This window comes from Balaenoptera musculus, chromosome 1 (genome assembly GCF_009873245.2).
Source record: "Balaenoptera musculus isolate JJ_BM4_2016_0621 chromosome 1, mBalMus1.pri.v3, whole genome shotgun sequence".
Lineage (NCBI taxonomy): Eukaryota > Metazoa > Chordata > Mammalia > Artiodactyla > Balaenopteridae > Balaenoptera > Balaenoptera musculus.
Genome location: NC_045785.1, coordinates 17015078 through 17040527, shown reverse-complemented (window position 1 = coordinate 17040527; position 25450 = coordinate 17015078). Strand labels below are relative to the sequence as shown.

At 51.4% G+C, this 25450-nt stretch overlaps 1 protein-coding gene across 3 annotated transcripts in view; it reads left to right on the top strand.

Moving 5' to 3' along the window:
• Positions 1-9543, top strand: part of WNT4 (Wnt family member 4) — a 29433-nt gene extending 19890 nt beyond the window's left edge. The window contains exons 3-5 of one of the 3 annotated variants that reach the window (XM_036852713.1): positions 4362-4493; positions 4590-4732; positions 5545-9543. In XM_036852713.1, the coding sequence (XP_036708608.1) occupies positions 4362-4493; positions 4590-4732; positions 5545-5913 (644 nt within the window). In that variant the 3' untranslated portion in view covers positions 5914-9543. Of the gene's footprint in view, positions 1-4361; positions 4494-4589; positions 4733-5445 lie in introns of all 3 variants that reach the window. The other 2 variants (XM_036852704.1, XM_036852694.1) reach the window with 2 other exon arrangements.
• Positions 9544-25450: the final 15907 nt, after the last annotated feature.

Sequence of the window (25450 nt, the reverse complement as noted above, 5' to 3'; positions counted from 1 at the left end):
AGACACTTTGCACTGGGGGTTCCTTGAGGACAGACTCACGTCAGTCTCCCTCGTGCTGGCATAGGGCCTGACTCACAGCAGGCGGCTAATAAACGTCTGATGAGGGAGGAGGTGTCTCTGGGCTAAGGAAACCTTTAGCCCAATGGCAAATATGCGGACAAGTGGCCCTCAGGGGGTAAGTGCCCTACCGATATTTGTTAGCGAATGAATAAAATGGCATTAATCACCCAACAGTAACATTCACAGTAGCTACCATGTCTCAAGCTCCTACTCCAGGCCAGTGGCTAAGCACTTCCCATGTTTTACGTCATTAGATTTCCATACCCACCTGAAGAGGTCAGAACTATTGTCAGCCCCATTCTATGGACATAAAAACTGAAATCACACATTTAGGAAGTGGCAGAACCAGGACTAGATCTCAGGCCTGCCAGGCTGAGCCTCCACGCTCCTCCCAATACCCGCCTCTGTCTCCAGGGAGCTGGGAAAGGCCTGTTCTTGCCAGCTCTGTACTGGGCTCGAGGCGGGCAGAGGAGGTGGTGAGGGACAGCGTGGCCCCTGGAGCTTCCAGTCTGGCTGCAGACAAGCACACAAGACACTTAGAAGATGAAACAGTCCGAGTGCAACTCTGACTGTGTGGGGAGGGCAGGCCAGGCCAGCCAGAGCACCCGGGGTCCCAGGAATCAATGATGGTGGGAGGGATGTGCAGAAGTGCCAGGGCCTGGCCTGCTGGGCCAGCGTTACTTTCCCCATGTTAGAACTGGGAAAGGTCACTACACTAGTAAGAGTCTTAACATGGCTTTGTCCAACTCCAAAGCCTTTACTCTTTCCCCCGCCCTCCATTGTCTCTTAAATCCAAAGAGGCTTCCTGGAGGTGGTTTCAAGAAAAGGTGAGCCTTTGCAGACAAGAGAGCAAAGGAAATTGGCAAGGCAGGCTGGGGGGCAGGGATGGGGAGAGGACAAGGGCAGTGCCTCTCCTGCCCCTCCTCCCTAGGACTCCCGCTGGGTCTGCTTTGGAAACATGTAAGTTATGTTCGGAATGACACCGCCACCAGGACACCTGCCTGATGCCCCGGGGATCCCGACGCCTGTGGCTTCCTTTCTAGCCCAACTCAGCCTCATCTGTTTCTCCTCCAAACACTCCTTCCTGCTCAAATGTCCTTCCATCCAGCATCTGGGGAGACAGCGCATGTGATGTGCTCAGAAGAGCACCAGCCTCGAGTCAGGCAGGCCGCGGTTCCAATTCCCTCTTGGCCACTGACTGGCTGAGGGACCCCAGACAAGCCCCCGAGCCTCACTTTTTCCTCCACAGAGCAGAGCTGGAGAGAGCTGGTTGCTCAGGTCGCCATAAGCTCATGGAAAGGCCCTGGCACATCGTAGGCCCTCAGAAAGGGTAGTTATCACTGGATCCCCAGGACAACTCTGAATTCCCAGCCCCAGGCAGCCTTAGCACCTTGGAAAAGATGGCAGTGAGGCGGGACCTAGAGGACGCTCAGGATTTAGACCAATGGAGCCAGGGAAGGAGGTGCTCAGGGAAGAAGAAAGAGCAGGAAGAAAGGAGTTGGGTGTGGAATGGGGCAAATGGCATTACGGAAAAGGCAGAAGGCTGTAGGGCAGCTGCTAGCACCTTCGAGAGCTCTGCCTTTCCCTCGGCTGGCTCTGCTGTCCCAGGAGGACAGAGTCAGGACTGTCCTCCCCCTGCAGCTGGAACAGGCAAACCCCCAGACCAGGGAGCAGTTATCGACCAGGTCGCTGGGGAACTCCCCTCTGCCACCCTCACAGCCACACCACAATCCTTTTTCTGCGTCTCAGCGGTCTCTGCCAGGCGCCCCACTGGTGAGCAAGGCTCCAGCCGGGCAGAGGGGATGAGCCAGGAGGGGCCACAGCCCTGGAGTCAAGGGATCGGGACCCAGGGCCAGTCATAAAAGGCTGGAGGAGCCGCTGCCATCGGCTCTCGGGACACAGTGACTCAGCCACATTCTTCAGGCCTTCTGGGGCCTCCTGTGCTGAGCACAGGCCCACTGCTCACCATCCCCCAGTGAAGAACCCACAAAAGGAACTGGACATGTCCCACAGCTCGTGGCTTCACACATGGAGGTGGGAAGAGATGTGCATATATTCCTGGGGGCTCCAGGCTCTGGGCTCCGGGCGGCAGGATCATGTCAAGGTTGAAACTCTGGAGCTAGGCTGTCTGAGTCCGAATTCTGGCTCCACCACTTCCTGGCTGGGTGTCCTTGGACAGGTGCTTCATGGCTCAGTGCCTCAGTTTCCTTATCTGTAAAATGGGGAGTAAAAGTCTCTACTTCGCAGGGTTGTTGTGAAGAGTATATAAATTATGTCAAGTGCTCAGACAGTGCCCAGCACAGAGTGAGCTCTCTCTGAGCTTTAGCTCGTGTTATTATCTTCCTTCCAGAACCTCTTCCTTCAGGCCCAAGTGGAGAGAACTATAGCGCCCTTGCTCCCGAGGCCAGGACAAGGGGGCCTGTAGTCCTGGCAGATGGGTGTTGGTTGGGGATGAGGCAGGGGTCTCCCTGAGCCACCTCACAGGGAGCCCTGCACCCAAGGCTACTAGCGCTCAGGGGAGGAGGTGGGCCCAGAGCTTGGGGCAGGCCGGGGGCTGCCTGAGGGGCCAGAGAAGCAGAGGAGAAAGGAACATGCCAGGCCAGGAGCTGGGGCCACCCTGCCAGTCCCATCCACCCTACTATCTCCTGCTTTCCCTTCCCCCTTGGTCTTTGGGGCAAAGATTTGTGCTGGTTCAGGCCTGGAAATACCAGAAATACCAGAAACTAAAGTCGTCTCTCTTTGGGCGGCCACAGCACAAAACCAACCAACATGATCCTGCTATTAACCTCGATTAACTTGGAGAGGATTCCATCTCAGGCTGTCAAGGCCCCCGTGGCTCCAGCCAAGCCCCCTCATGCCGGCCCAAAGTGTCCAGGCCAGGGCAGAGGGTGGGCCGTAGAAAGTGGGTGGCGGGCAGTATCCCCAGCTCAAGGGCCGAACCGAGAACAGGGCGTCCTGGGCCATGGGGGCCTGAGCTGCCCCCAGCCCCAGCGCTCGGGCTCCACTGCCTGTCCACAGACACGGGCACAGAGGAGGTGATTGTTTCTGTCTGACCACGGCGACTGCTCCCCAGGGCAGCCGAGAGCACCGGCCTGGGTGTCAGAGAGGTAATTGCCAACCACGAGGCCAAAGCCTCCCCCCTCTGCTCCTGTGGACACAGACACTCCAGCAAGAGACAGAAGGACAGTCACGGGCACACAGAGGCCCTCACAGGGCCCAGAGAGGAGCAGGGCCCGTCTGGTCACACACCCAGCCAGCCGTGTGCACACACACCACACACACACACACAAAACGCACACAAAGACACTCCCTCCCACCACCCACACCCCCAGAAAGGGGCTACATGGCAGCTACACCCCCTGAGGCACAGTTCCTAGGAGGATAAAAACACCCATTCAGGCAAGAGACAGGGCAGGCACCAAAATAGAACCACCAAGAAGTCATGGGGCGGAAGGGAAAGACAGGCAGCAGAGGCGGACAGACCGGAGTTTGAGTCCTGGTTCTATCACTTCCTGACTGGACGACTGCGACCCACTTCCCATCCCCAAACCTGCACTGTGCCATCTGTGAAATGGGCACAGATAAAGCTTCCGATGGTAGAGGGCATCCCCTCTACAGCAGTGATCCTGGTAAGCGGTGGGGCCACTGTCCTTACAGTTTACTCTTAGAGGTACAAGGAAGCAAGGTGGTCTCAGAAATGGGCCCAGCCTCAGCAGGAAGGGCTGGGGCAGGTTCCTCGGGCGGGGGACCCCATCAGAGCCTAGAGGGGCCAGCTGGGGAATAGGCACAAAAAAGAGCTGGGTTGACAGGCCAGCCTGCTACTTCTGCAGTCTTGGTAAGTTAATTCACCTCTCCCACGCCTGTCTTGTCTCTCATAAAATGACGTTAACGTCACTAACCTCCCGGAGAGGTTGTGAGAACAGTAACTGACGGTGCTCAGAGCACTGAAGCTGCACCGTCTGGCTGCTCAACCACATGCTGTGTGGCCTGGGACAAGTTGGCTGATCCCTCTGAAAGCGGGGAGAATAATTGTACTCACCTGACGGGTGCGGGGAGGATACATGACCAGCACACGTGAAGACCGCAGGGCAGTGTCCGGCGTGTGTAAGTATGTTGGCCATCGGTGGGTAAGAATAAGCGCCAGCACGGCGTGACTCCTGCCCCACAGGAGTCAGCCTGCCTTGCTCTCTCCCTGGGCCTCCATCGTTTAGGAGTCCCATCTATGCCTCTCCTCTAAAAAGGAGGGTGCGGGGAGGAGCACTGGGACCCAGCCCTGCCCTCCCTCTGCCTCCCTCCCACAGGGACTCGGGAGGCGGCCTTCGTGTACGCCATCTCTTCGGCAGGTGTGGCCTTTGCGGTGACGCGGGCATGCAGCAGTGGGGAGCTGGAAAAGTGCGGCTGTGACCGGACGGTACACGGGGTCAGCCCACAGGGTAAGTGCGGGCGGTGGGGAGGGCATGCGTGGCAAGGCAGGGGCCGGGGCCCGGGCCCTCACTCACCCGCGGACTCCGCATGCCCACCCCACCCAGGCTTCCAGTGGTCGGGATGCTCGGACAACATCGCCTACGGCGTGGCCTTCTCACAGTCATTTGTGGACGTGCGGGAGAGGAGCAAGGGGGCCTCGTCCAGCCGGGCCCTCATGAACCTCCACAACAACGAGGCCGGCAGGAAGGTAGTGCGTGCAGCCCTAGCACCCTCACGGCCGGCCGGGAAAGGGCGGGCTCGGCAAGGTCCCCAGACACTCTCCCCCACCCACCTGCCCCTCAGAAAACACTTGTTGGGCTCCAGTACCAGGCACCTCCTATGGGGCGGGGGACGCGGGGAGGGAGTGGACAGGTAAGCAGGCGTCACAGAACAGTGTGAGCGGCCCCCAGTGTAGCACACACGTGCCCCAACACGCCCCCACCCACACATATATGTGCACACAGGTGTGTCTCCATCCCTCTTTGTCACGCACACACACCCCTAATAAGTAGCAGGGTTAGGATTTCTCTGTGTCACTGCGAAGACCGTGTGCTTAACTGCAATACCGTCTGCTATCTCAGTACCTACTCGTCAAGGTTCCTGTGCAGGTTCAATGCAGCCGTGTTCTTCCCCAACACGTCACTTTTCACTGTTTCGTGTGACACTGCCCTTTAACATGTCTCTCCTCCATCAACTCCGAGTGCCCCAAGGGCAAGGACAGTATCTTTGTTCCCAACACAGCTTACCAGCCCACCGTGGCACACAGCAGGAGCTTAATACAGAGGAAGCATGATCGTACATCTTTCTCCAATTCTGCGCCATGCCCCCATCCCTGCCCCCGCTCGTCCGCCCCCCAGCAGCCCCTCCCCGGCCTCCCCTGACATCTCCTGATGGCCCCTCTCCCCTCCCCACCCCCCGCAGGCTATCCTGACTCACATGCGGGTGGAGTGCAAGTGCCACGGGGTGTCGGGCTCCTGCGAGGTAAAGACGTGCTGGCGAGCCGTGCCGCCCTTCCGCCAGGTGGGCCACGCGCTGAAGGAGAAGTTTGACGGCGCCACGGAGGTGGAGCCACGCCGTGTGGGCTCCTCCAGGGCGCTGGTGCCGCGCAACGCGCAGTTCAAGCCGCACACAGATGAGGACCTGGTGTACTTGGAGCCCAGCCCGGACTTCTGCGAGCAGGACATGCGCAGCGGCGTGCTGGGCACGAGGGGCCGCACGTGCAACAAGACGTCCAAGGCCATCGACGGCTGTGAGCTGCTGTGCTGCGGCCGCGGCTTCCACACAGCACAGGTAGAGCTGGCCGAGCGCTGCAGCTGCAAGTTCCACTGGTGCTGCTTCGTCAAGTGCCGGCAGTGCCAGCGGCTCGTGGAGCTGCACACGTGCCGGTGACCGCCGCCCAGCCCTGCGCCCGCAACCACCTAGTGGCCCAGGGAAGGCCGATAATTTAAACAGTCCCGCACCACCCACCCCAAAAGATACTGGCTGTATTTTTTATTTTGGTTTGGTTTTTGGGTCCTCATGTTATTTATTGCCGGAACCAGCCAGGCGACCCCAAGAGCACCAACTGGGGCCTCCCTGAAGCCTGGGCCTTTGCGGCTGCCACTGACCAAAGGGACTTTGCTCATGCTTCTGGCTGCCCACATGTGGCCACTGCTGACCACTCACTTTTTATCTGTACCTGTTTTTCCACTTGCAGACTTAAGGTGGGTAACGAAGTGTTACAGCCACATGCCTACTGACCCTGCCATCTAGGGAAAGGGGCAGCCCTATGGCAGGGGAATGGTGCCATCTTGACGGCAGTTGCACCCCACACTTACACACGCACCTCGGGCAGCTTCAGCCTGGTAGCTTTGTCTCTCAAGCCCCCTGGAAAAGGAATGGGCAGACACCAGGTCCAGGGCAGAGGGTTAATTTCAGGCCTCCATGAGCAGCCAGAGGTTCAATCTCTGTGGGACCCTCCAGGCAAGAACAGCAGATGAGGCGAGAGCCGGTGAAGGCTGCAGTGCCCCCACCCCTAGCCCAGCCGCCAGGCCTCCCCTCAGAGAGGGAGACCCTCACTCCCTGGTCCCTCCCAGGCAGGAATACGGCTGCGTCCTGGATCAGAGACCCCAGCTGGGCCTTCACGGTGACGCCGTGAGCGTCACTCCACGGTGCTGCTCCTCCATGAAACTAAGAATGGAAACGCCACACGCACACAGGAGAGGGCCACGAGAAAAAGCCATCTCCCAACTTTTATTTCACTCCCTTAACCAAACCTACTGAGCAAATACTGTTCTAGGCCCTGTACTGGGCCATCTCACTGGATGACCACAGCAGTCCTGGGAGGCCAACAAGACAGGGATGCATGCTTGTGCCCATTTTACAGGAGGAAGGGCAAGGCTCAGCTGGGTCCCAGAGCCAGTAGAGGCAGAGGCAGAGCCAGAAGAGCCCCCCCAGCCAAGGCTCCTCCTGGACTCCTGTACCCAAAGGCCCAGAAACTGTAGGTCCCCCTGGGTCTGAGCCTTGGGGATGGAGCTCTGGCTGGAGGAAAAGGGGCTGGGAAGCAGCAGGAGCCACAGACCACAGGCTGAGCCAGAGCCCACTTGGTTCCCAAGGGAGGGCAGAGCAGGCTCTGAGGGAAGAGGTGGACAGTGGGAAGGCTGACGAAGTGAGGTCTCCGCAGCAGAGGCACCCCTGCCCCCAGGTACCGTGGGTACTGAAGCAGAGCCCCCCAGAGCCAGCACCAGCAGCCCGGGCCTGGCCCTGTGCACCAGCCAAACCATCAGGAGCCCAGCCCAAACTTCTGTGAGCAGGACCTGCACACAGCAAGCCCTGGCCTGACCCAACTGCTGCTCAGGTGGGCTCCCCACCACCAGAGGACCTCACTCTCAGCCCTCTCTCCAAGCTGCACCAACACTGGGGCTTTCGGCTCCTGGTTTGAGGTCTTAAGCTCCAGGCTCCAGGTTCTCAGACTCCAGGTTCTTGGCTCCAGGGTTCAGCGTCTGAATTCAAGGTCCCAGATCCAGAATACGGGCTCCAGCCTGTAGACGCTCTCCTCCAGGCCTTGCGGTTTGTGCCTCCTGGTGTTGGCTCCCTCACGAAGACAGGGTCAACACCCTCGGCCCCCAGCCAAGCTCTCTGCTCAGTGTCCATCCAAGAAGAAGGCCAAAACCAAGTGAGATGCTGGACCCACATTCAAATGTGGGGATAATCTTGGGGCAGGCAGGCTCTGATGTGGATGAAAGCTGAGCCGACTAAGTGTCCCCACAGCTGCCCAGCTGGGCTCACTGCTCCTCTGGCGGGCTCTGTTCAGCTGTCTGCTCAGAGCCAGGGAAAATACTATCCCTCACTGGCAGAGGCCCGACCCACACAAAGGAAGCAGTGGAGACCCCTCCCCCACCCCTAAGTCCTGTCCCCAGAGCCAGAGGACTAGTAGATTCAGGCTGGATGCTGGTATGATGGGCACTGCCCCAGGGAGAAGGGAGAGGATCTCTGCTTATTCATAGGCCTCACCTCTCCACCTACCAGGGGGCTCCTCAAAGCTGATCCTCCCGGGGTTCTGAAGGGTGTAGCCCCGGTGAAGCAGACTAGATTCTAGGAACCTCTGCCCAGCCCTACCACCACTGCCACCAGCACCCCAAAGGCCAAAGGGATCCACAGCTGCAGGAAAATGGAGTTTCCTTGGACACACCCAGCTCTAAACTGTCCAGCAGAACAGTTTAAAGAGGAACCAGCACAGGACTGACATAGCCACCCACCCTGGAAGCTGGCCAGAGGGTTCAAGCCCTGCCCGAGACCCTCTCCACTAGTCTTAACGCAAGGCAAAGGTGTCCTCGGAGGCCTAGGGCTGGACAAGCCCCAGCTCTGGATGCTGCTACCCCCTCTGCTGCCCCCACCTCATCCCAATTTTTATACTAGGCACCTTGCCTTTGTGACGTCCCCATGAAATAGTCTGGTGCACGATAAAACGATTATTTCTTTACCTTGCAATTGTGGCAGTGACTTTTTTGTAGAAGAGGGAGAAGAGAGACTTGGGGAAGGACATGGGAAAAGCAGATAAACATTATCAAATTCTAGATATGGGGACACTCTTTGCCCCCTCTCCTTCTCAATAACTAGTTTGAATTCACCTTTAACACCCAGAGGCTGTATCCGCATTTCACTGAGCCATGATCAGCTGTTCAAACCTTGGCCTTATCCAAGGTCTCAGAACCCTTCTTGGGCATTGATTTGGAAAGGAGGGACAGACACGATGACAGAGGAGGGTGTGGTAAAGTGGATGTAGATTGAGGAGGTGGGGGACAAATAGAAAAGAATTTAGTTCCTGCCCAAGCACACAAGGATTCAAGGCCTGTGGCTAAAAGTAAACTCCAAGATCGGAGCCCAGTCAGAATGAGGAGTCTGGATGGAAAACTCCATATAACTCAAGTCACAGCTGCTGGGGAAACCCGAAGTGGCTTCTCAGGAACCTCAGTCTAGTGGAATGAAGTCCTCAGCCTTACCAAGGGGGCTATGGTCCCACACCCACACCCCGCCCCTACTGCAGTAAACCCACACCAGCCTGGGAACAGTTAGGCTAGTATGTGCTTGGCTTTCCAAAAATTTAATGGGGTATAAAAGGGCCAAAGCAAAGTGCTTTCAGGATAGCAGTGGTACCCACAAATTTGTGAAGCATTGGGGAAGGGATGGGGTCTAGAGTATGGGTGGATAGAAAAGGACACATCCGCAAATCAGGGTCAAACGCAGAGAGAAAGGGACTGGTGACATAGAGGGTCCGAGATGGTAGAGCAAAGAGGTGGGGATGTCCGTGCCCAACCACCTTCCAGAACTGGGAAAAGGACCTAGGCTTTGCAATCAAACAGACCTGGGTTGGAATCCCGGCACTGCCACTTCTTCACTATATGGAACCTTGAACAACTCTTTGTCCCTCTCTGGAACTCATTTTCTTCATTTGTAATATAGGGCTGCTCCCCTTGCCCCAACTTCATTCATAATTTGGGGTTAAATAATAATAGAACCTATTTCTTGGGGATGTTAAATAAAACATGTGAAGCTCAACAAATGGCAGCTATTACTATAAATATTATTATTCCCTTTTCAGGAATGCAGTGGGCAGTTAAGGGAGCTCTAAGACTGAGGGGATCCGAGGGACGATGAGACGAGGAAAGCAGATAGTGTGGGATAGGTTAGGGGCTGAAGGCAGGTGTGCCCCAAGACTGTGGTCCTACTTTGGCCCCATCCCAGAGATCAGAAGCAGGCGGATATCTCAGGGCAGAGATCTCCAGGCAGGAAACAGAGAATCCAAGGGATCGGGATACCCAGGGGGCAAAGCAATGGCAAAGCTGCCCTAGGCACCAACAGGAGAGGCTGAATCAAGGTTCCAATGTGGGGGAGAGGCAGGACTAGGACAGGGGGTGGGGGTGAAGGAGGCCACAGTCAGAAGTAGAGGCGGGTGTGTCAGAGCTGTGGGAAGCTTATGTAGTGGGGCCCAGGGGCTCCTCCTGTGAGGGTGGGAGGTTTCCAGGGCTCCCAGGCCAGGTCTGCTCGCAGAGGGGCTGTGTCCAGACCCATCCTTGGCAGTGCCCTCAGACTCAGGCCTGAAGGTTTCTGAGAAGGTTGTGAAACCATGTGACAATAAAGTGGACCTCCTTCTCAGCTCCTTCTTGACAGCCGGTACTCCAAGGAAGTCTTGGGGAGACCAGAGGCAGGGTTTAAAGTGGATCTTGGGCCAAGAAAGGGCCAGAGAACACAGGAAAGTGAAGGGTAGAAGGAAGTATAGGGAGGGTTCTGGGCAACTGAGAGGGGCTAAGAAAGGCTGAGTGAGGAAAAGGCAGCGGGTGGGAGGGCAGACACAGAAACAGAAAGATACCAGAAGAAAGAGAGGAAGGTGCTGAGGGACCAGAAGGCATCCGGGCAGAGGAGCCCAGCAGCTTCCTAGTAAGAGGGGAAAACGCTGAGCTTCAGGAGAAGGCGTTTGACTCGAGAAGGTCTAAGGGATGGGGGGGAGGGGGCGGAGTGTGGCCTGGCCTGGCCTGGCCCAGGCGATGACTTCATAGGCATCTCCCCCCATTCCTTCCTGAGCCGCCAGCCCTGCTGACCCCCTGCCCGCATCTCAAGGGTCTAGGCCAAGCAGGCGCTGACAGGGGAGAGAAGGGGCCCTCCTGGGCCAGGTCCCCAAGCCTGGCATAGTGCCTGCTGGGGAGGAGGGGCCTAGAGGCCCAGCCCTTGTCAGCATCCCGGCCGGCACTTCGGAGGCAATTAGCAGCCCAGCTGAGCTAATCCCCCGCCTGGCGAGGCCAACACAAACAGGCCCAGGCTGGGTACACACTCGCCTCCCTGTTTGCTGAGGGGCCCGGTGGTCTGCCAAGAACAACACCAATAACCTGGGGCCTTCTCGAGGTTAAGAGGAGGACCGGGGCTTGCTGAAGAGCTGACAGTGCCCGACAGAGCATACTCTGGCCAGGTGCCCTGACTGCCCCAGAAAGGCAGCCACTGTTCCCAAGCCTTTGGCCAGCCAGGAAGAGGAAGCTGGACACAAGGAGCCATATACTCTGATTCAGTGCCCACCCCCACCCCCACCCCTGCCACCTGTGAGCGAGAAGGGCCAGCCCGGGCTTGTGCTGCCTCAGCCAGCCCGACAACTGAGGCCGGGAGGGGCCGGGCCCTCTAGGCAGGACTCGAGGATTACATGCTCCACGCTGGACATGGGAACCCAGAGGCAATTCAGACCTGGACCCTGCCCTCAGGGGCTCACAGTCTAGCGAGAACAGACTGCGTAGGACCCTGCAGCAGGGCCAGTCTCTAGCCGCACTGGCCACTGCTCCAACTTGGAAACGCCATGGCAGAACTCCCACAACTGAGAAGGCAAAGGCGGACCCAGAAGAAACAAACTGAGGCCCAGAAATTGATAAATGGGGAGACAGGAGGGATCCAGAACCAACTTTGGCACAGACTGGTCCCGGTTCAAGCCAGCAACCACTGGGTGAGCCCAGAGACAAGGCCCTGCTCTGCATCCCCGCTTCTCGATTCCAGCCCAATTCCACCTTCATCAGCCCGTGGCCTGGGAACATCTCTGTCCTGAGCCAAACCCTCTATCCTCAGTTGGTTCCTCACCCCCACAGGTATGTATGGACTCTGCAGCAACATCAGGAGCCACAGTCCCTTTGAAGCGTCTACTTGGGAAAGTGACATGGCCTCCTGCCTGGCCAGGCCCCTTGGGACACTGTGCTGATCACCAATAGCCAACACCATCACCGTTTACTGAGCACCTACTGGCTGTGGGGTCAGACCCACACCAACACTGCCTACCAGCACTATCCCGTGTCATGGTCACAAGCGAATAATGGAACAGGAATACTTCCCGTCGGATAAACCAGCTGGGAGGCAGGCGCACGACTTACCCCCACTTTACAAATAAGGACACTGAGGGCCACAGAAGGGAAGACTTGCCTACAGCCAGAGCCCAGACCTCCAGGCTCCTGGTCAGGATGTCGTGTGTCACCAGGCTCCACCCACAAGCCTCTTCATTTTTCTTCACCCCACCCTGGCCTAGACCCTCCTGGGTCAAAGAGTCTCAGAGTCTTGAGCCTACCCCTCCCCACAAAAATAGCATCATCTGTCTCCGGCTGGGCTAAGCTCAACTCTGTCACTCTGCCGGGAACCTACACATGGCTATGCAGACAGCTTTCTCTAGGGCAGAGGGTGAGGAAGGCTGGAGTCACTCTGCTACGGTGGACAAAGCCACATCTGGAAACAGCAGCCCTGCCTACTGCCCCCTGCCCTGGCTGGTGTGGCAGAAGACTAGGTCCGGTTCCAAGCCTGCCAGATAGGCTGTCAGGATCCTGCCCACCACAGGAAGGGGCTGGCAGTCCATGACCTGAACTCTCTTTGGGCTGCTCCCACACCTGGCCCTAGAGCATCTAGCCTTGGACCAAGGTATAGATGAATAGGTGAGTCCTTTTCCCCTTCAGTTCAGCCAAAAGGGGAGGTATTGTCCAAAAAGATCTTTTACTAGGAAATTGAAGGAAAAGAAATAGATTATAAGCACACAGAAACAAGCAGATTCCTAAGCAGGACTTTAACCAGCACCTAACCAGAGCCCTGTGGACACCACTTCTCCCTTCTCTCCTCAGGAAGCCTCCTTCTAGACACCAGGACACGGGGGTCTCATTCTAGCTCCACTGCTAGCAGCCTGTGGAATCTGAAGCAAGTTAGTAAACTCTAAATCTCATCGGTAAAAGAGAGATGAAGATAACGACAGAGCCAGGACTGAGCTCGCTTCTGACTCCAAAGCTTCTATTCTGTACAGCCTCCCCACCCTGCCCCCACCACCATGGCTTTCAGAGGACCACACGAAACACTGAATGGGGAAGTGCTCTGTGGACTGGGAAGGGCTGTAAAGGACATTGATGGTCATCATCAGCCAGCACCCTGGCTCTTTAAGAATGAGGGAAAGCGTTCTCTGGGGGTGTGGGGATGGCACTGTAGGTTCCCGGTCCCATCAGGTTTAGACGACACAAGAATTTGCTGGGTCTCTCTTCTCCTGGGAGTCTTCCCATCCCTCCTTCTCCCTCCTTTCAGCACCTCAGGCAGCCTGGGCCTCCTCCTCATCCCCTTCTTGGACTGTGGCTGGAGCCACCTGGGAAACTTCAGAAATAGCTGATGGTTATCACAGCCAGGACAGGGCGAGTTGCTGCCCCTCTGATTCATCACAGAGCTGGAGTGGATCCAGAGAAGTGACCAAGAGGATGCAGGGCTGCTGCTATGAATTCAGACTGCTTCAGTCCAGAAAGAGAGAGGCAGAGAGCTCATTCATATCATAAGGGGATAAGGAAAGGGGACTTTGGAATCATTCTTCAAAAGAACAGGCACGCGGGGTGCTGGAAGAAGCCTGAGCTGAAGTCGCACAGATCCGGGACTGAACCTCTTCTAGGCCTCTCGCTAGCAGGCTGACCTCGGATACGTTAACCCCTGTGAGTCTCAGCTTCCCCATCTATGCCATCTCAGAGGCTACTGTGGGAACTGGACCATAACGTAGGTGGGTGTCCAGTAAAAAGTTCTCTGTCCCGGTCCCTTCACTTCGACCTGGGACGTGTGTTCTCCCCTTCCCCCTTCCCACCTAGCCAGGTACCAGAGGCACCACCCACACATACCCCAGCCCTCTCCTCTCAGCGCCAGGGGAAGCTCAACATGTCACATGATTCCTAGGCCCCATGCTGCTCAGGCTCCCGTCTGCAAGCCCGGCAGGCTTCAGTTAGACAGCAGGCCCCCAGCTCGGTGAGGAGAAAGGCAGGTTATTCCCCTCCAACTTGCCCTCAAGGGTAAGAGCTCCATCCAGTTCACCCAGCAGAGGCTTCAGCTCATTAGCAAGAAAGGGGTTCTCAACCTTTAACCTATGCCCCCCTGCCTTTGAGCAACAAAACCCTTGCTTTGTTAGTTCTATGTGACATTTCAAAATAAATCTTGTGACTAAAACGAGCACTTCAAGTTACATACACCATTTGTCCCCTGGCTATTCTGTTGATAATACTTCCCCTCAAGGGAAGTCTAGTGGTCAAAAGCTCTGGAGTCAAATAATCCCAGCTCTACCATGTCCTAGCTGTGTACCTTGGGTAAGTCATTTAACCTGTTTCCTCAGTTATAAATTGAGCTACTGTGAAGATAAAGCACATAAAGCACTTAGCACATTGCCTGCCACACAGCTGGTGCTCAGCCATTAGCTAGCTATCACTACTGCTGTTAACAGCAGAGAAGGCTCCGGAGACTCGCTGAGCCAGATGTGTCACGGTGCGCTCCCCAGACCTCAGCTGGCAGAAGATACACTGCACAGAAAAATGGGTGGGTGCCCCTTTTACAGACCCGTGCTCCCCTGAAGTACCTGTCACACTGTTGCTTCTAATGTTCACATCCTCCTCCTCAGACCGTGAGCTCCTTCAGGGTGGGATCTGCATCTTCTATTTTACATGGCAGGGAGCAGGGGAGTGTCAGGAAGCATTGAATAAATGTCAAATGACCCGAGGCATGCACTCTAGAAAAAAATGCAACGCAGCCATCTGCCAAGCACTAGATGATGGCACAAGGTGAGCTGCTGGCCTGATAAAGGGCAGCAGAGGAGTGGCCTCAAATCCTTGAAAGCTCTAAAACACTACAGCTCTATGGCTGTTACTCTAGATTCCTTCTCTAGAACAAAGGAGTCAGGAGAGTAAACTATCTCCATCCACTACTACCCCTGGATTACAGGACCCCACCGCCCTTTCAAGGCCCCGGAGAAAAGCCCCGGCCTGAGCCCACAAGCCCTGGTCCCTGCGCAAGGCCCCCCGGAGAGCCAGCTCACATGGCTTTGTTATAAATGATGCCCTGACAGCCATCTGACCCACTGCCTCCTGGTCTCCCCATCTCCAAGTTCCTGAAGTCTCAGCCAAAGACAACAGTGAGGACTCTTTTCTTCAGGGCCCAGAGTGGAAGGCTCCCCAGCACCTGGGAGCAGCTGGAAGTTGGAACTCAAGGACTCATCGCTGCTGGTCTCCCCATCTCGAGCCAAACACATCTGTAAACAAGCCTTCTCAGTGGCTCCCTGCAGCTGCTCCCCAGGAGTCAAAAGGGAGAGAAGCAGGCTAGAATCAGGGCAGCCCAAGGCTTACAAGTGAGAACTGAGCCAGGCGGGGCCTGGTCTGAAAGATGGTCCCTTGGTATGGTCAGGCCTGCGATGGTGGCCTTCTGCCCAGATCCTTGGAGGGGTTCACCACTGCCCAGGACTGCTGCCCTGTGCCAGGCTGCTGGGACCCCAAGAGGCATGGGGTCTGTGTCACACTGCTGTAGGTCCCACTGTCTTACAAGCTGACGGAGAGGAAGAACTTGCTGGGGCGGAGATGCCTGGATGCTGGGCTGTTGTGCGTGATCCTGTTTGCTATAAAACAGCCAGACATTCCTAGGACCTGGAATCGCGCCGAGGCCGTGGAGCTAGCCTTCCCGACCATATATCTCCAGGCGGGGGACAGGCCTGAGACATCTGAGATAATAAAGACATGAGTGTCTCAGCCCTGGGGCTTGTCCCCCCTTTGTCCCAGGGCCCAGCAGCCAGCAAGAAGGTTAAAGACATCCGCCCCCTTCTCCTGGGAAAGTACAAATGCATCAGATTCTATAGCCCCTGGGGTGAGCTTCCCAAGAACCAGGCCTGGGATTCCTGCTCTCAGCTCACCAGAGCAGAAGACAACCCAGGGTCCATCCCGTGGCAGCACACAACTAAGTGGAACGCAGAGCACTCATCTGGGGAATAGGCCATTCTCTGCGCATACAGCTCAATCTTCACCAGCCCTACAACAGAGGAACTCTTCAATTTTAGGGATGAAGAAACTGAAGCTGAGAGGGGTTAATGCACTTGTCCAAAGTCACAGGTATTCAAAAGCAGATGGTTTCAAACCTAGATCTGTTTTACTCCAAAGCCTGCAACCTCCATGTTAACTCTAAAACTCCTCCACAACCCCAGACTTTTTTTAATGCTCCTTCTTCCCTAATGTCCAATTTCTCAATTCCAAAACAAGAAGGTTTACCCTTTAACATCTGAAGGGAAAAATTCATGAAGGAAGCAAAACCCAGACTCCTGAATCTAGAAGCCAAAACAGCAGTTGCCAGCCTGGTTTCCCCGAGTCATTTCTACCTCAATCTGACCAAGTGACAACCACCACCTATCCCAAGGGAGGGTGGCTTCACAAGGGAAAATAGACGTGAGAGGTGCTGAGGATGAGCCCCAGCCATTTTGTGAATTAGTGGAACGCCAGTCCTAGCTTTCCTAACCACAGGACCCGCTGAGTGGAAAGGGGGCATCATCCACACGGAAGGGCAGGCTCAAGGAGAGGCAGTACTGGACGCAGAACCAAAAGACTCTGATTCGATCTGTGAATCTTACGGAAACTGAACTCTAAGCCAGTTTTCCCATTTATAAAATAAACACCTGTTCTACTTGCCTCACAGGCTTTTCTGAAGATGAGCACAAAAGCATTTTATCAACAGCTTTACAAATAGATGGTATTATGACCCATGCGTGGTTTCTTCCCCTGTTGGTTTCTTTTGCATTCCTGGCTCCCCACTCTTCTCGCTGCCTTTCTTCTGTTCAAACATCTGAACTCACTATGTGCTTAACACCATGCTGGATACAAGGAGAGGCTCACACACAGGGTAAGAAAAGATGACAGAGACATAAGATCAGAGAGTGTGAGACCCGAGCCAACTGGCTCCCAACAAACTGAAGAGCCAGGCCCGCTGAGGAATGGCCAGGGTCTTGTTAAGCCTCAGGCCTGCCCAAGGCCCTCTCAGCCTGGCTGTGGGGCCCTAGGACTAAAAGTTTAGCTTTCCCCTAATTCAGACATTCATCTGCCCATAGGCAAGGATACAGACATGATCTTTCAAGGATACTTCCAGCCCCAGGATCCCACCAATCTCCCACTAAGTCCTTGATTTTTCCATCCTCTATTCGTGGGCCTTACCAAATTAAAGAGCCTCAACTCTATTAGATATAAACTTCCCTCCTTGGGAGCAAAAGGGCACTAGGCAAAACCAAGCAGTAGGAAATCTTTCTGAATGCCCCCAGGGAAAAGCTGAAAATCCCCCTTACCCACCCATTTTGGCCATCTAGGCTCAGAACTCTTAAGAGGATATGGAGGTCATCTCATCTGATGGTCCCAGTGTACACCCTTAAGGAGTTCTCTGCTTACACACATTCCAACCAAGCCCAACAGCCCTGAAATAAACCAATTCCCTCCAACTCCCGTGCCACACACAGATGTTTCACTCTTCTCTGGCAGCCCAAATGTGATGCTCCTGCTTGTAGGGACAGAACATGTCTGTCTATACAGAACATGTCTGTCTATACAGAACATGTCTGTCTATACAGAACATATCTGTCTATACAGAACATGTCTGTCTATACAGAACATGTCTGTCTATACAGAACATGTCTGTCTATGCAGAACATGTCTGTCTATACAGAACATGTCTGTCTATGCAGAACATGTCTGTCTATGCAGAACATGTCTGTCTATGCAGAACATGTCTGTCTATACAGAACATGTCTGTCTATGCAGAACATGTCTATGCAGAACATGTCTGTCTATGCAGAACATGTCTGTCTATACAGAACATGTCTGTCTATACAGAACATGTCTGTCTATGCAGAACATATCTGTCTATGCAGAACATGTCTGTCTATGCAGAACATGTCTGTCTATACAGAACATGTGTCTATACAGAACATATCTGTCTATACAGAACATGTCTGTCTATACAGAACATATCTGTCTATACAGAACATGTCTGTCTATACAGAACATGTCTGTCTATACATGTCTGCAAGGTCCCCAAAGACAGAGCCTGCACAAAGGCTTGGTTCATGATCCAATTTAAAGAAAAAAACCTAGGGAGAATGAAGACTGATGCTTGGCTGAAGGTTAATTGAAAGATACTCAGTTATTTGAGAAATGAGAAGCAAGATCATTGGCTCTGGAGGGTAGTAATGGGTCTCAGAGTTGAAGTACAGGCTGCAGGTATGGGTGACAAGACACTGTGGGCAGTGGGCTCTTTTCCCAGTAGTTTGAGAATTTGTACTCTCTTCCCAGGGGGCAATGAGAAAGGCAGAAACTCAAGAAACCTTGCTAAGTCTCAGGTGCACAACCAGCCAGACTTTTCTTGCTGTTTCTCTGCCATCTAGTGGCTCCTCTGGAGCACTACAGGTCCACCTTGTGGCCATTTTCCTCAGCCCCTCCAATATCTTCCTAAATAATGGTACCACTTAGACAACCAGGCATTATGCTGATGCTGTATCTACATTACTGCTGGTCTTCATAACACTGCAAGGTGGGTATTGATTCCACTTTTCAAACAGGAAAACCCAGGCTTACAGAAGTCAAGTCACTTGTCCAGGGTTACACTGAGAGTCAGTGGAAAATATGATGGCCGTCCTCATGCCTCCAACCCACCTTGAGGAACAGAAGGCCCCAGAACTAAAAATAATATCCGTTCTTCCATAAATCCCTACATGCTCCAAGTTCCTCATAGTTAGTTAACCATCCTGGTCAAGTAGATGGTACCACAGCCTCCTCCAGCCCCAGGATACATTGGGCACAGCACTGGGAATTGAGCAAATCACCCCACTTAATCTCTCTGCGGCAAACTGAGAGGCCACACAAAAACATCTACACAAATGCTCACAGGATCGTGACACATAATAGCCAAAAGGCAGAAACAACTCAAGAGTCCATCAAGTGATGGATGAATTAATTAGACAAAATGTTATCCATACAATGGAATATTAGCCATAAAAGGGAATGAATTTCTGACACATGCTAAAATACGGATGAACCTTGAAAACATTAAGTGAAAGAAACCAATCATAAAAGACCACACATCGTATGATTCCATTTATATGTCCAGAAGAGGCAAATCTATAGGAACAGGAAGTAGTATTAGTGGTTGCTTAGGGATGGAGGAACTGGGGGTGGGGGGAGGAGGGTTTAGGAGGTGATAGCTAAAGGGTACGGGGTTTCTGAGGTAAAGAAAATGTTTTAGGGACTCCCCCAGCAGTCCAGTGGTTAAAACTCCATACTTCCACTGCAGGCGGCGTGGATTCGATCCCTGGTCAGGGAACTAAGATCCCACATGCCATGCAGCGCGGCCAAAAAAAAAAAAAAATGTTCTAAAATGTATCATGGGGCTTCCCTGGTGGTGCAGTGGTTGAGAGTCTGCCTGCTAATGCAGGGGACACGGGTTCGCGCCCTGGTCTGGGAAGATCCCACATGCCGCGGAGCAACTGGGCCCGTGAGCCACAACTACTGAGCCTGCGCGTCTGGAGCCTGTGCTCCGCAACAAGAGAGGCCACGATAGTGAGAGGCCCGCGCACCGCGATGAAGAGTGGCCCCCGCTTGCCGCAACTAGAGAAAGCCCTAGCACAGAAACGAAGACCCAACATAGCAATCAATCAATCAATAAATAAATCTTAAAAAAAAAAAAAAAAAGTTTAAAATGTATCATGGTCATAGTTGCACAACTGAGTGAATATATAAAAACCACTGAAACTTCCAGTTATAAGATAGATAAGTACCAGGGATGTAATGTACAACATGATAAATATAATGAACACTGCTGTATGGTATATATGAAACTTGTTGAGAGTACATCACAAGGGAGAAATTTTTTTCTATTTAATTTTATATCTACATGAGATGATGTTCACTAAACCTACTGTGATCATCATTTCATGTTGCATGTAAGTCAAATCATTACACTGTACACCTTAAATTTATACAGTGCTGTATGTCAATTATATCTCAAAACCGGAAGAGGAAAAAAAACACTGAACTGTACCCCTTAAATAAGTAAATTGTATAGTATGTGAATTATATCTCAATTGTTGCACCACCCTCCCCGCCCAGAGTGAGAGCGCTGGTCTAAATAACCTCTAAAGGGCTTTCCAGTTGTCATTTAGGGGACAGAATCATCTATCACTGTCAGTCCAGCACTGATTACTTGGCCTGAACAAATGCAACCTGGTATTACCACCAGTCCCATCAAAGGCCACCACAATAACTTTGCTTCATGCCCTCCTCCCAAGCCCTGAGCAGCCTCTGCCTCCAAAAGGTGGATGCCTTCTCTTCCTACCTTAAGGAACCCAAACCACAGACATCTACACACTCACCGACTCTAGGAAAGAAAAACAGGGTAGATGCGGTCCACCTCAAGCTCTGGTCCTTTCTCTTTTCACAGAGGTCCTCCAAAGGTGTGGCTCCAGTTTGAGCTCAACCTTTCTGAGAATGTTCATTCACACTTGGAGGGGGCAAGCATGTTTTGTAGGAAACACACTGGCTTTGGATCAGATAGCTCTGAAGCTGAATCATGGTTTCACTATTTTGAAGCTTCACCTTAGGCAACTTACTTAGCTACTCTGAGCCTAAATTTTCTGTCAGATGGTTCTGAATATTAGCTCCCACTACTGTTATGGAAGTAGCATGTATATCACTTGAGGATATCATTCCATAAGCCACGTACACTGTACAAGACATCAGGAACACCCTCTCCTGTAAGTCTTGGCTCAAACACTCCACCCTCTTGAGAATTCCTACATGACAGCCCCACTTCACTGATTATCCCCCTGGCTTTCAATGGTGCTATTCTAAAGGCCATTCTGTGAGTTGGTTAAGAGAAAAGAGGAAGGGTACCAGGTTTCAGAACTGGCACTCCCATCATCCCCCTGGCCTTGGATACTCACTAAGGTCCAGCTTTCTCATCAACAAACCCTGCTGTGCCAACCCACAGGGATGCTAGGATGAAAAAAAGAGTCTCTACAGTTGAGCAGAGACTATAGGCAGACTATCCAGATTCAAAGGCACCTCAAGATCCTCTAAATCTACGCAAAGGAAAAGGGTATCATTCTCTCATGCTACAACTGTTCCTAAAGTCACCTTCCCCAAAAAGGTCCTACCCAATTAACCTGCCACTGTAGATGAAGGCTTTCACACAGCTATGCTTGCCCTCGGCATTATACCATGCTTAAACTATAATTTTCTTTGTAATTAGTCACATACATTTTATTTTCACAACAAGATACATATGAATAAGCACACAGGTTCCAGAATCAGACCTGAGTTCCAATTCTGGTTGGAGATATTAAGCAAAGTCTCAGAGTCCTTATCTATAAAACAAAGTTACTTGTAGCATAAATCTCACAGGGCTGTTTTGAGTACTAAATGTGATAATACTGTGGGTTCAACATAGTGCAAAGCACACAGAAAGTACTCAATCAACATAGCCATTCTTTTACCAAAGAATATGCTCCTTTCTTTCATGAACCTCAATAATTAGAGCTGAGCCCTCCCTGAGTGTGATTAACGTTCCCTCTTTAACTCACTCATTTGTTTATGGGGGCCCCTAAGAGCTATCTTTCTTCATACTACACCTATCCCTAAACAGGGCTCCTGACTACTCCCCGAACATGCCAGGTATCTCTCATCTTTGTTCACTTTCCATCCACCCAGAAATCCATAACTCATCCACCTGACCCCACCTCCACCCCTATATATCTCTGCATGTCTAAATCAGACCCACCTTTCACCTTTTTCAAGAAGCCTTTCCTGATTTATTTTCACCACCCTCCCTTCCTCTCACCAACAACATACACACACAGCTAAATGTGACTTTTCTTCCTGGTATGTTCTGTTACCCTCCCTTACTTTCATTCTTATTAGAACCATTCTCATCCACCTTGCTATCTAACAGAGGGCCTCTTAGTACTAAATAAATATGTAAAATTGACATTACACAAAACAAAAGCACTGGAGAGATTTGTAGTTCTTAACATAATAATGTTTTCTGAACAGTTCTTATCCCTTGATGTTCACAAACTGGCTCGGACCAGCAAGATCCTCATGCTAGCTTCAGGGATTTGGCCAACCTGAGACAACAGTCCTGGTAATTCTGGGACACAGGGGAGACTGCACAGCTGACCTGACCTTCAGAGGTTTTGTTTCCCTGCCTCCCAGGGGTTCTAGAAAGAAAGCAATTTCAGAGATGAAGCATCTAAAGCTCTTTGGATACAACGTACTATGCACATGAAGTACTTCTATGAAATTAAAAAGCTTGGGAGAAACCCCACCTCTGGGTCTCAGGTTCTCCTTAAAGAAAGCTCTGAACTACCTTGAGCTCTACCATCCTAGCTCTATAAATAGTGAATCTGTACTCCTATAATTACTAAAACACAAAATCTCCAAATACACCCAATAGCATGTCATTAGTAAATGATATTAGTAAATACTTCCTCACACAAACCTAAATTCTTCCCATTGCAAAGCAAATCTGGTAGCTGTTAATATTTGCACTGCACTTCTTTGTTTACAAAACATGTTCACATATATGATATCCTTTAATCCTCACACTCACCCCCGAGACGTAGAAATTATCATTATTCCTATTTACAGATGAAGCAAATGGAGCTTAGGGACATTCACTGACTTATCCAAGATCACACAGCTAGTAAGGCCAGAGTTATAACTTGGGGCAATTATTTCCCTACAGCACATTGGATTTTTACATTTTGACTGACTACAAATTCTCTGAGTGACTCTTAACCTCTCCTAGATAATTCAGAAATCTCCCTAGTCCACAAGTGAATTCGCTCAGCCAATATTCCTTTCTGCCTCACCACCTTCTCCCTACCCTCTGCCATCAAGACCCCACATAGGGAATTCCCTGGCGGTCCAGTGGTTAGGGCTCCACGCTTCCACTGCAGGGGGCACGGGTTCGATCCCTGGTCAGGGAACTAAGATCCCCCATGCCGCACAGTGCGGCCAAAAAAAAAAAAAAACACAACACAACAAATAAATAAATAAAACAAACAAAACATCCACATAAAGAGTGGTGTTCAGATATTAGGTAAAGAGCACCCTGGAATCAACTGCCAGTTTTAACTTAGATTCACCACTAGGTGGAGGTAATCTCAACAATCCAAGAAGTTCATGGGCTAGCTCATTGGGAAAGAGAGAACAGTGGGGCCAGATTTCAAACTAGCTCAATACTGCGCTCTAGAGCCCGCGAGCCACAACTGCTGAGCCCGCATGCCACAACTACGGAACCCCGCGCACCTAGAGCCCGTGCTCTGCAACAAGAGAAGCCACTGCAATGAGAAGCCCGTGCACAGCAATGAAGAGTAGCCCCTGCTCGCCACAACTTGAGAAAGCCCGTGCGCAGCAATAAAGACCCAACGCAGCCAAAAACAAATAATAAAATAAAGAAATTTATTTTTAAAAAAAAGTAGCTCAATAAATTGTTTAAAAGAAGAGATAGCTCAATACAGGCACAAGTTTCCCCACTTTTGTGAGGGTATGCCCCAATACCCAATAGCCCATTCTCAGGAAGTTAAGAAAGAATTTTCAGTTCAGAGCTTATGGCTCAAAAGCACTGAACATTTGCAAAACCACACAGGTACTCTGCTCCAGTTCCTGCCTCTGAGAAGACTGGTCACATGACTGCATCAACTTACAGCTAAACCACAAACCAAGACACGGAAACTAAGATCTTATCCAATCAAATATTAATGCATCAGTATGAGGCTAATACAAACGAAGCAACTATCTGTTTCATCAGTCAGACTTCAAAAAAAAAAAAATCCACCTGGAACTATACTCACTGACGAGAAAGAGGAGGAAATAAAGCCACGTAACACTGGTTCACACCCTGCCCAAAGGTCTGACAAATAACCAGGGTGTGTGTGGGGCTGGGGATCTGCAGCAGAGAAACAAAGTGACCTTGTTTTTAACTTAGCAAGAGATTTCATCTCCCAGAAGTCCAATTTAGTCTGTTGGAATAACTTCAATTTCATACTTATTTCTAGCACTAACTTACACTTTGGAATTTGGACCTGTGTACTCTCTGCAGATGAATTAGAATATTCCTGGGACAAGTGAAAAGGATATCCATCTCCAGTGAAATCTGTACAGTACACTTGTCTTGAAGTTATCAGGGAAATACAGCCTTCCTCTACATTCTAGCTTTGACTTAGAAAACCTTAGCTGAACTCTACAACTCAAATACCTGCCCCCTTCTCAAATTGCTGCCTAAGTAATTTAATTACTTAGGTGACTGCCCAAACTATCTCAGTGCCAGTCCAATAAGACTATATATGACTATGAATTTTGTAAACCCTCTTTCTGATTAAGGGTAAGAACTGAATGCTGGTTTGGAAAACCTCGTCCTCAAAGGAAAAAAAGCTGTAAAGATTTGTAGCCCAAAATTACTCTAAAATTCATGTCAGACATAAATGAAACCTTAAGAGATCATGTAGTGCCACAGTTTTCAAACCTGGGGGTATATTAAAATATCTGACGAGCTTTAAAGAAATGATGCTCCTACAAAAAATAATTTGAAAAAAATTGTGATGCCCAGACCCTATCTCCATTATTTTCCTTTTTTAAAATGAGCTCAAACCTATTTTTGAATTTACTAAATATGACGGAATGAATGTATGAGTGGCAGACTTTGAGCTTGGCTATGTGGAATCCTCTGGGCAATGGAACGTGAGAAATTTCAAATGTGCTTGACCTTGTGCCCCCTTTGGCTCACCACATGAAGTCCTCTCAGGAAGGCACTGCTCTCTGGAGCCAGGCTCCAGAATGAGAAACACGAAGCCAACCTGAGCCTAATCTGAAGCCTGGAGGCAAAGCCCAACTGACCCCTCAGTGAGAAAAATAAATGCTTGTTGGAGTAAGCCGCTTGAGTGTTAGGGTGGTTTGTAATGCGACGTTACTGTAGCAATAGCTAATAAAATGGTTTTTTAAAAAGAGGAGGGGCTCTTCAGAAAAAACTCAAAGTAATACATAAAGTATTGTAACAGCCCTGGAAAGAAAATATTAAGATAAGGTCTTCTGTTGAGCTATGTAGTTAAATCACCATGCTCTGAAGTTCGGGGAACCTGGGTAAGTCTTACAGAAAACAATGAGAGCTAAATTAGGAATGTGATTTAAAGATACTCCCCTCACATATTATTCAGATACACTAACCATGAAGAGCTCAGCCCTTTCTGAAAGATAATGGAGTTGCTACTTCTTGGTGAAATACCGTCCCTTCCCCAGACTGTTATATACCAAATTCGCAGTGTATGTTAGCTGTACCCAGCGGAGGCTAAGTTCCAAACCTCAAGAAGCAGGGTCCTTGCATACCAGTTTCTTAGCACTCAGCACCCCAATAACCACTAACAACATCAAAATGGGAGAAGGAAAAAAAGAAAATAGTCCAAACCTAATAATGAAGAAAAAGTATTATTTTATCCATTCTATGAAGGTATTATGAAGATACCAATAAGACACCAATGATTTAACAACAGCTTTTCGGAACCAAAAAAAAAAGCACCACTACATTAAACGTATACACAAATTTTAAGAGGTATTCTGATTATACTATGAAAATGAGC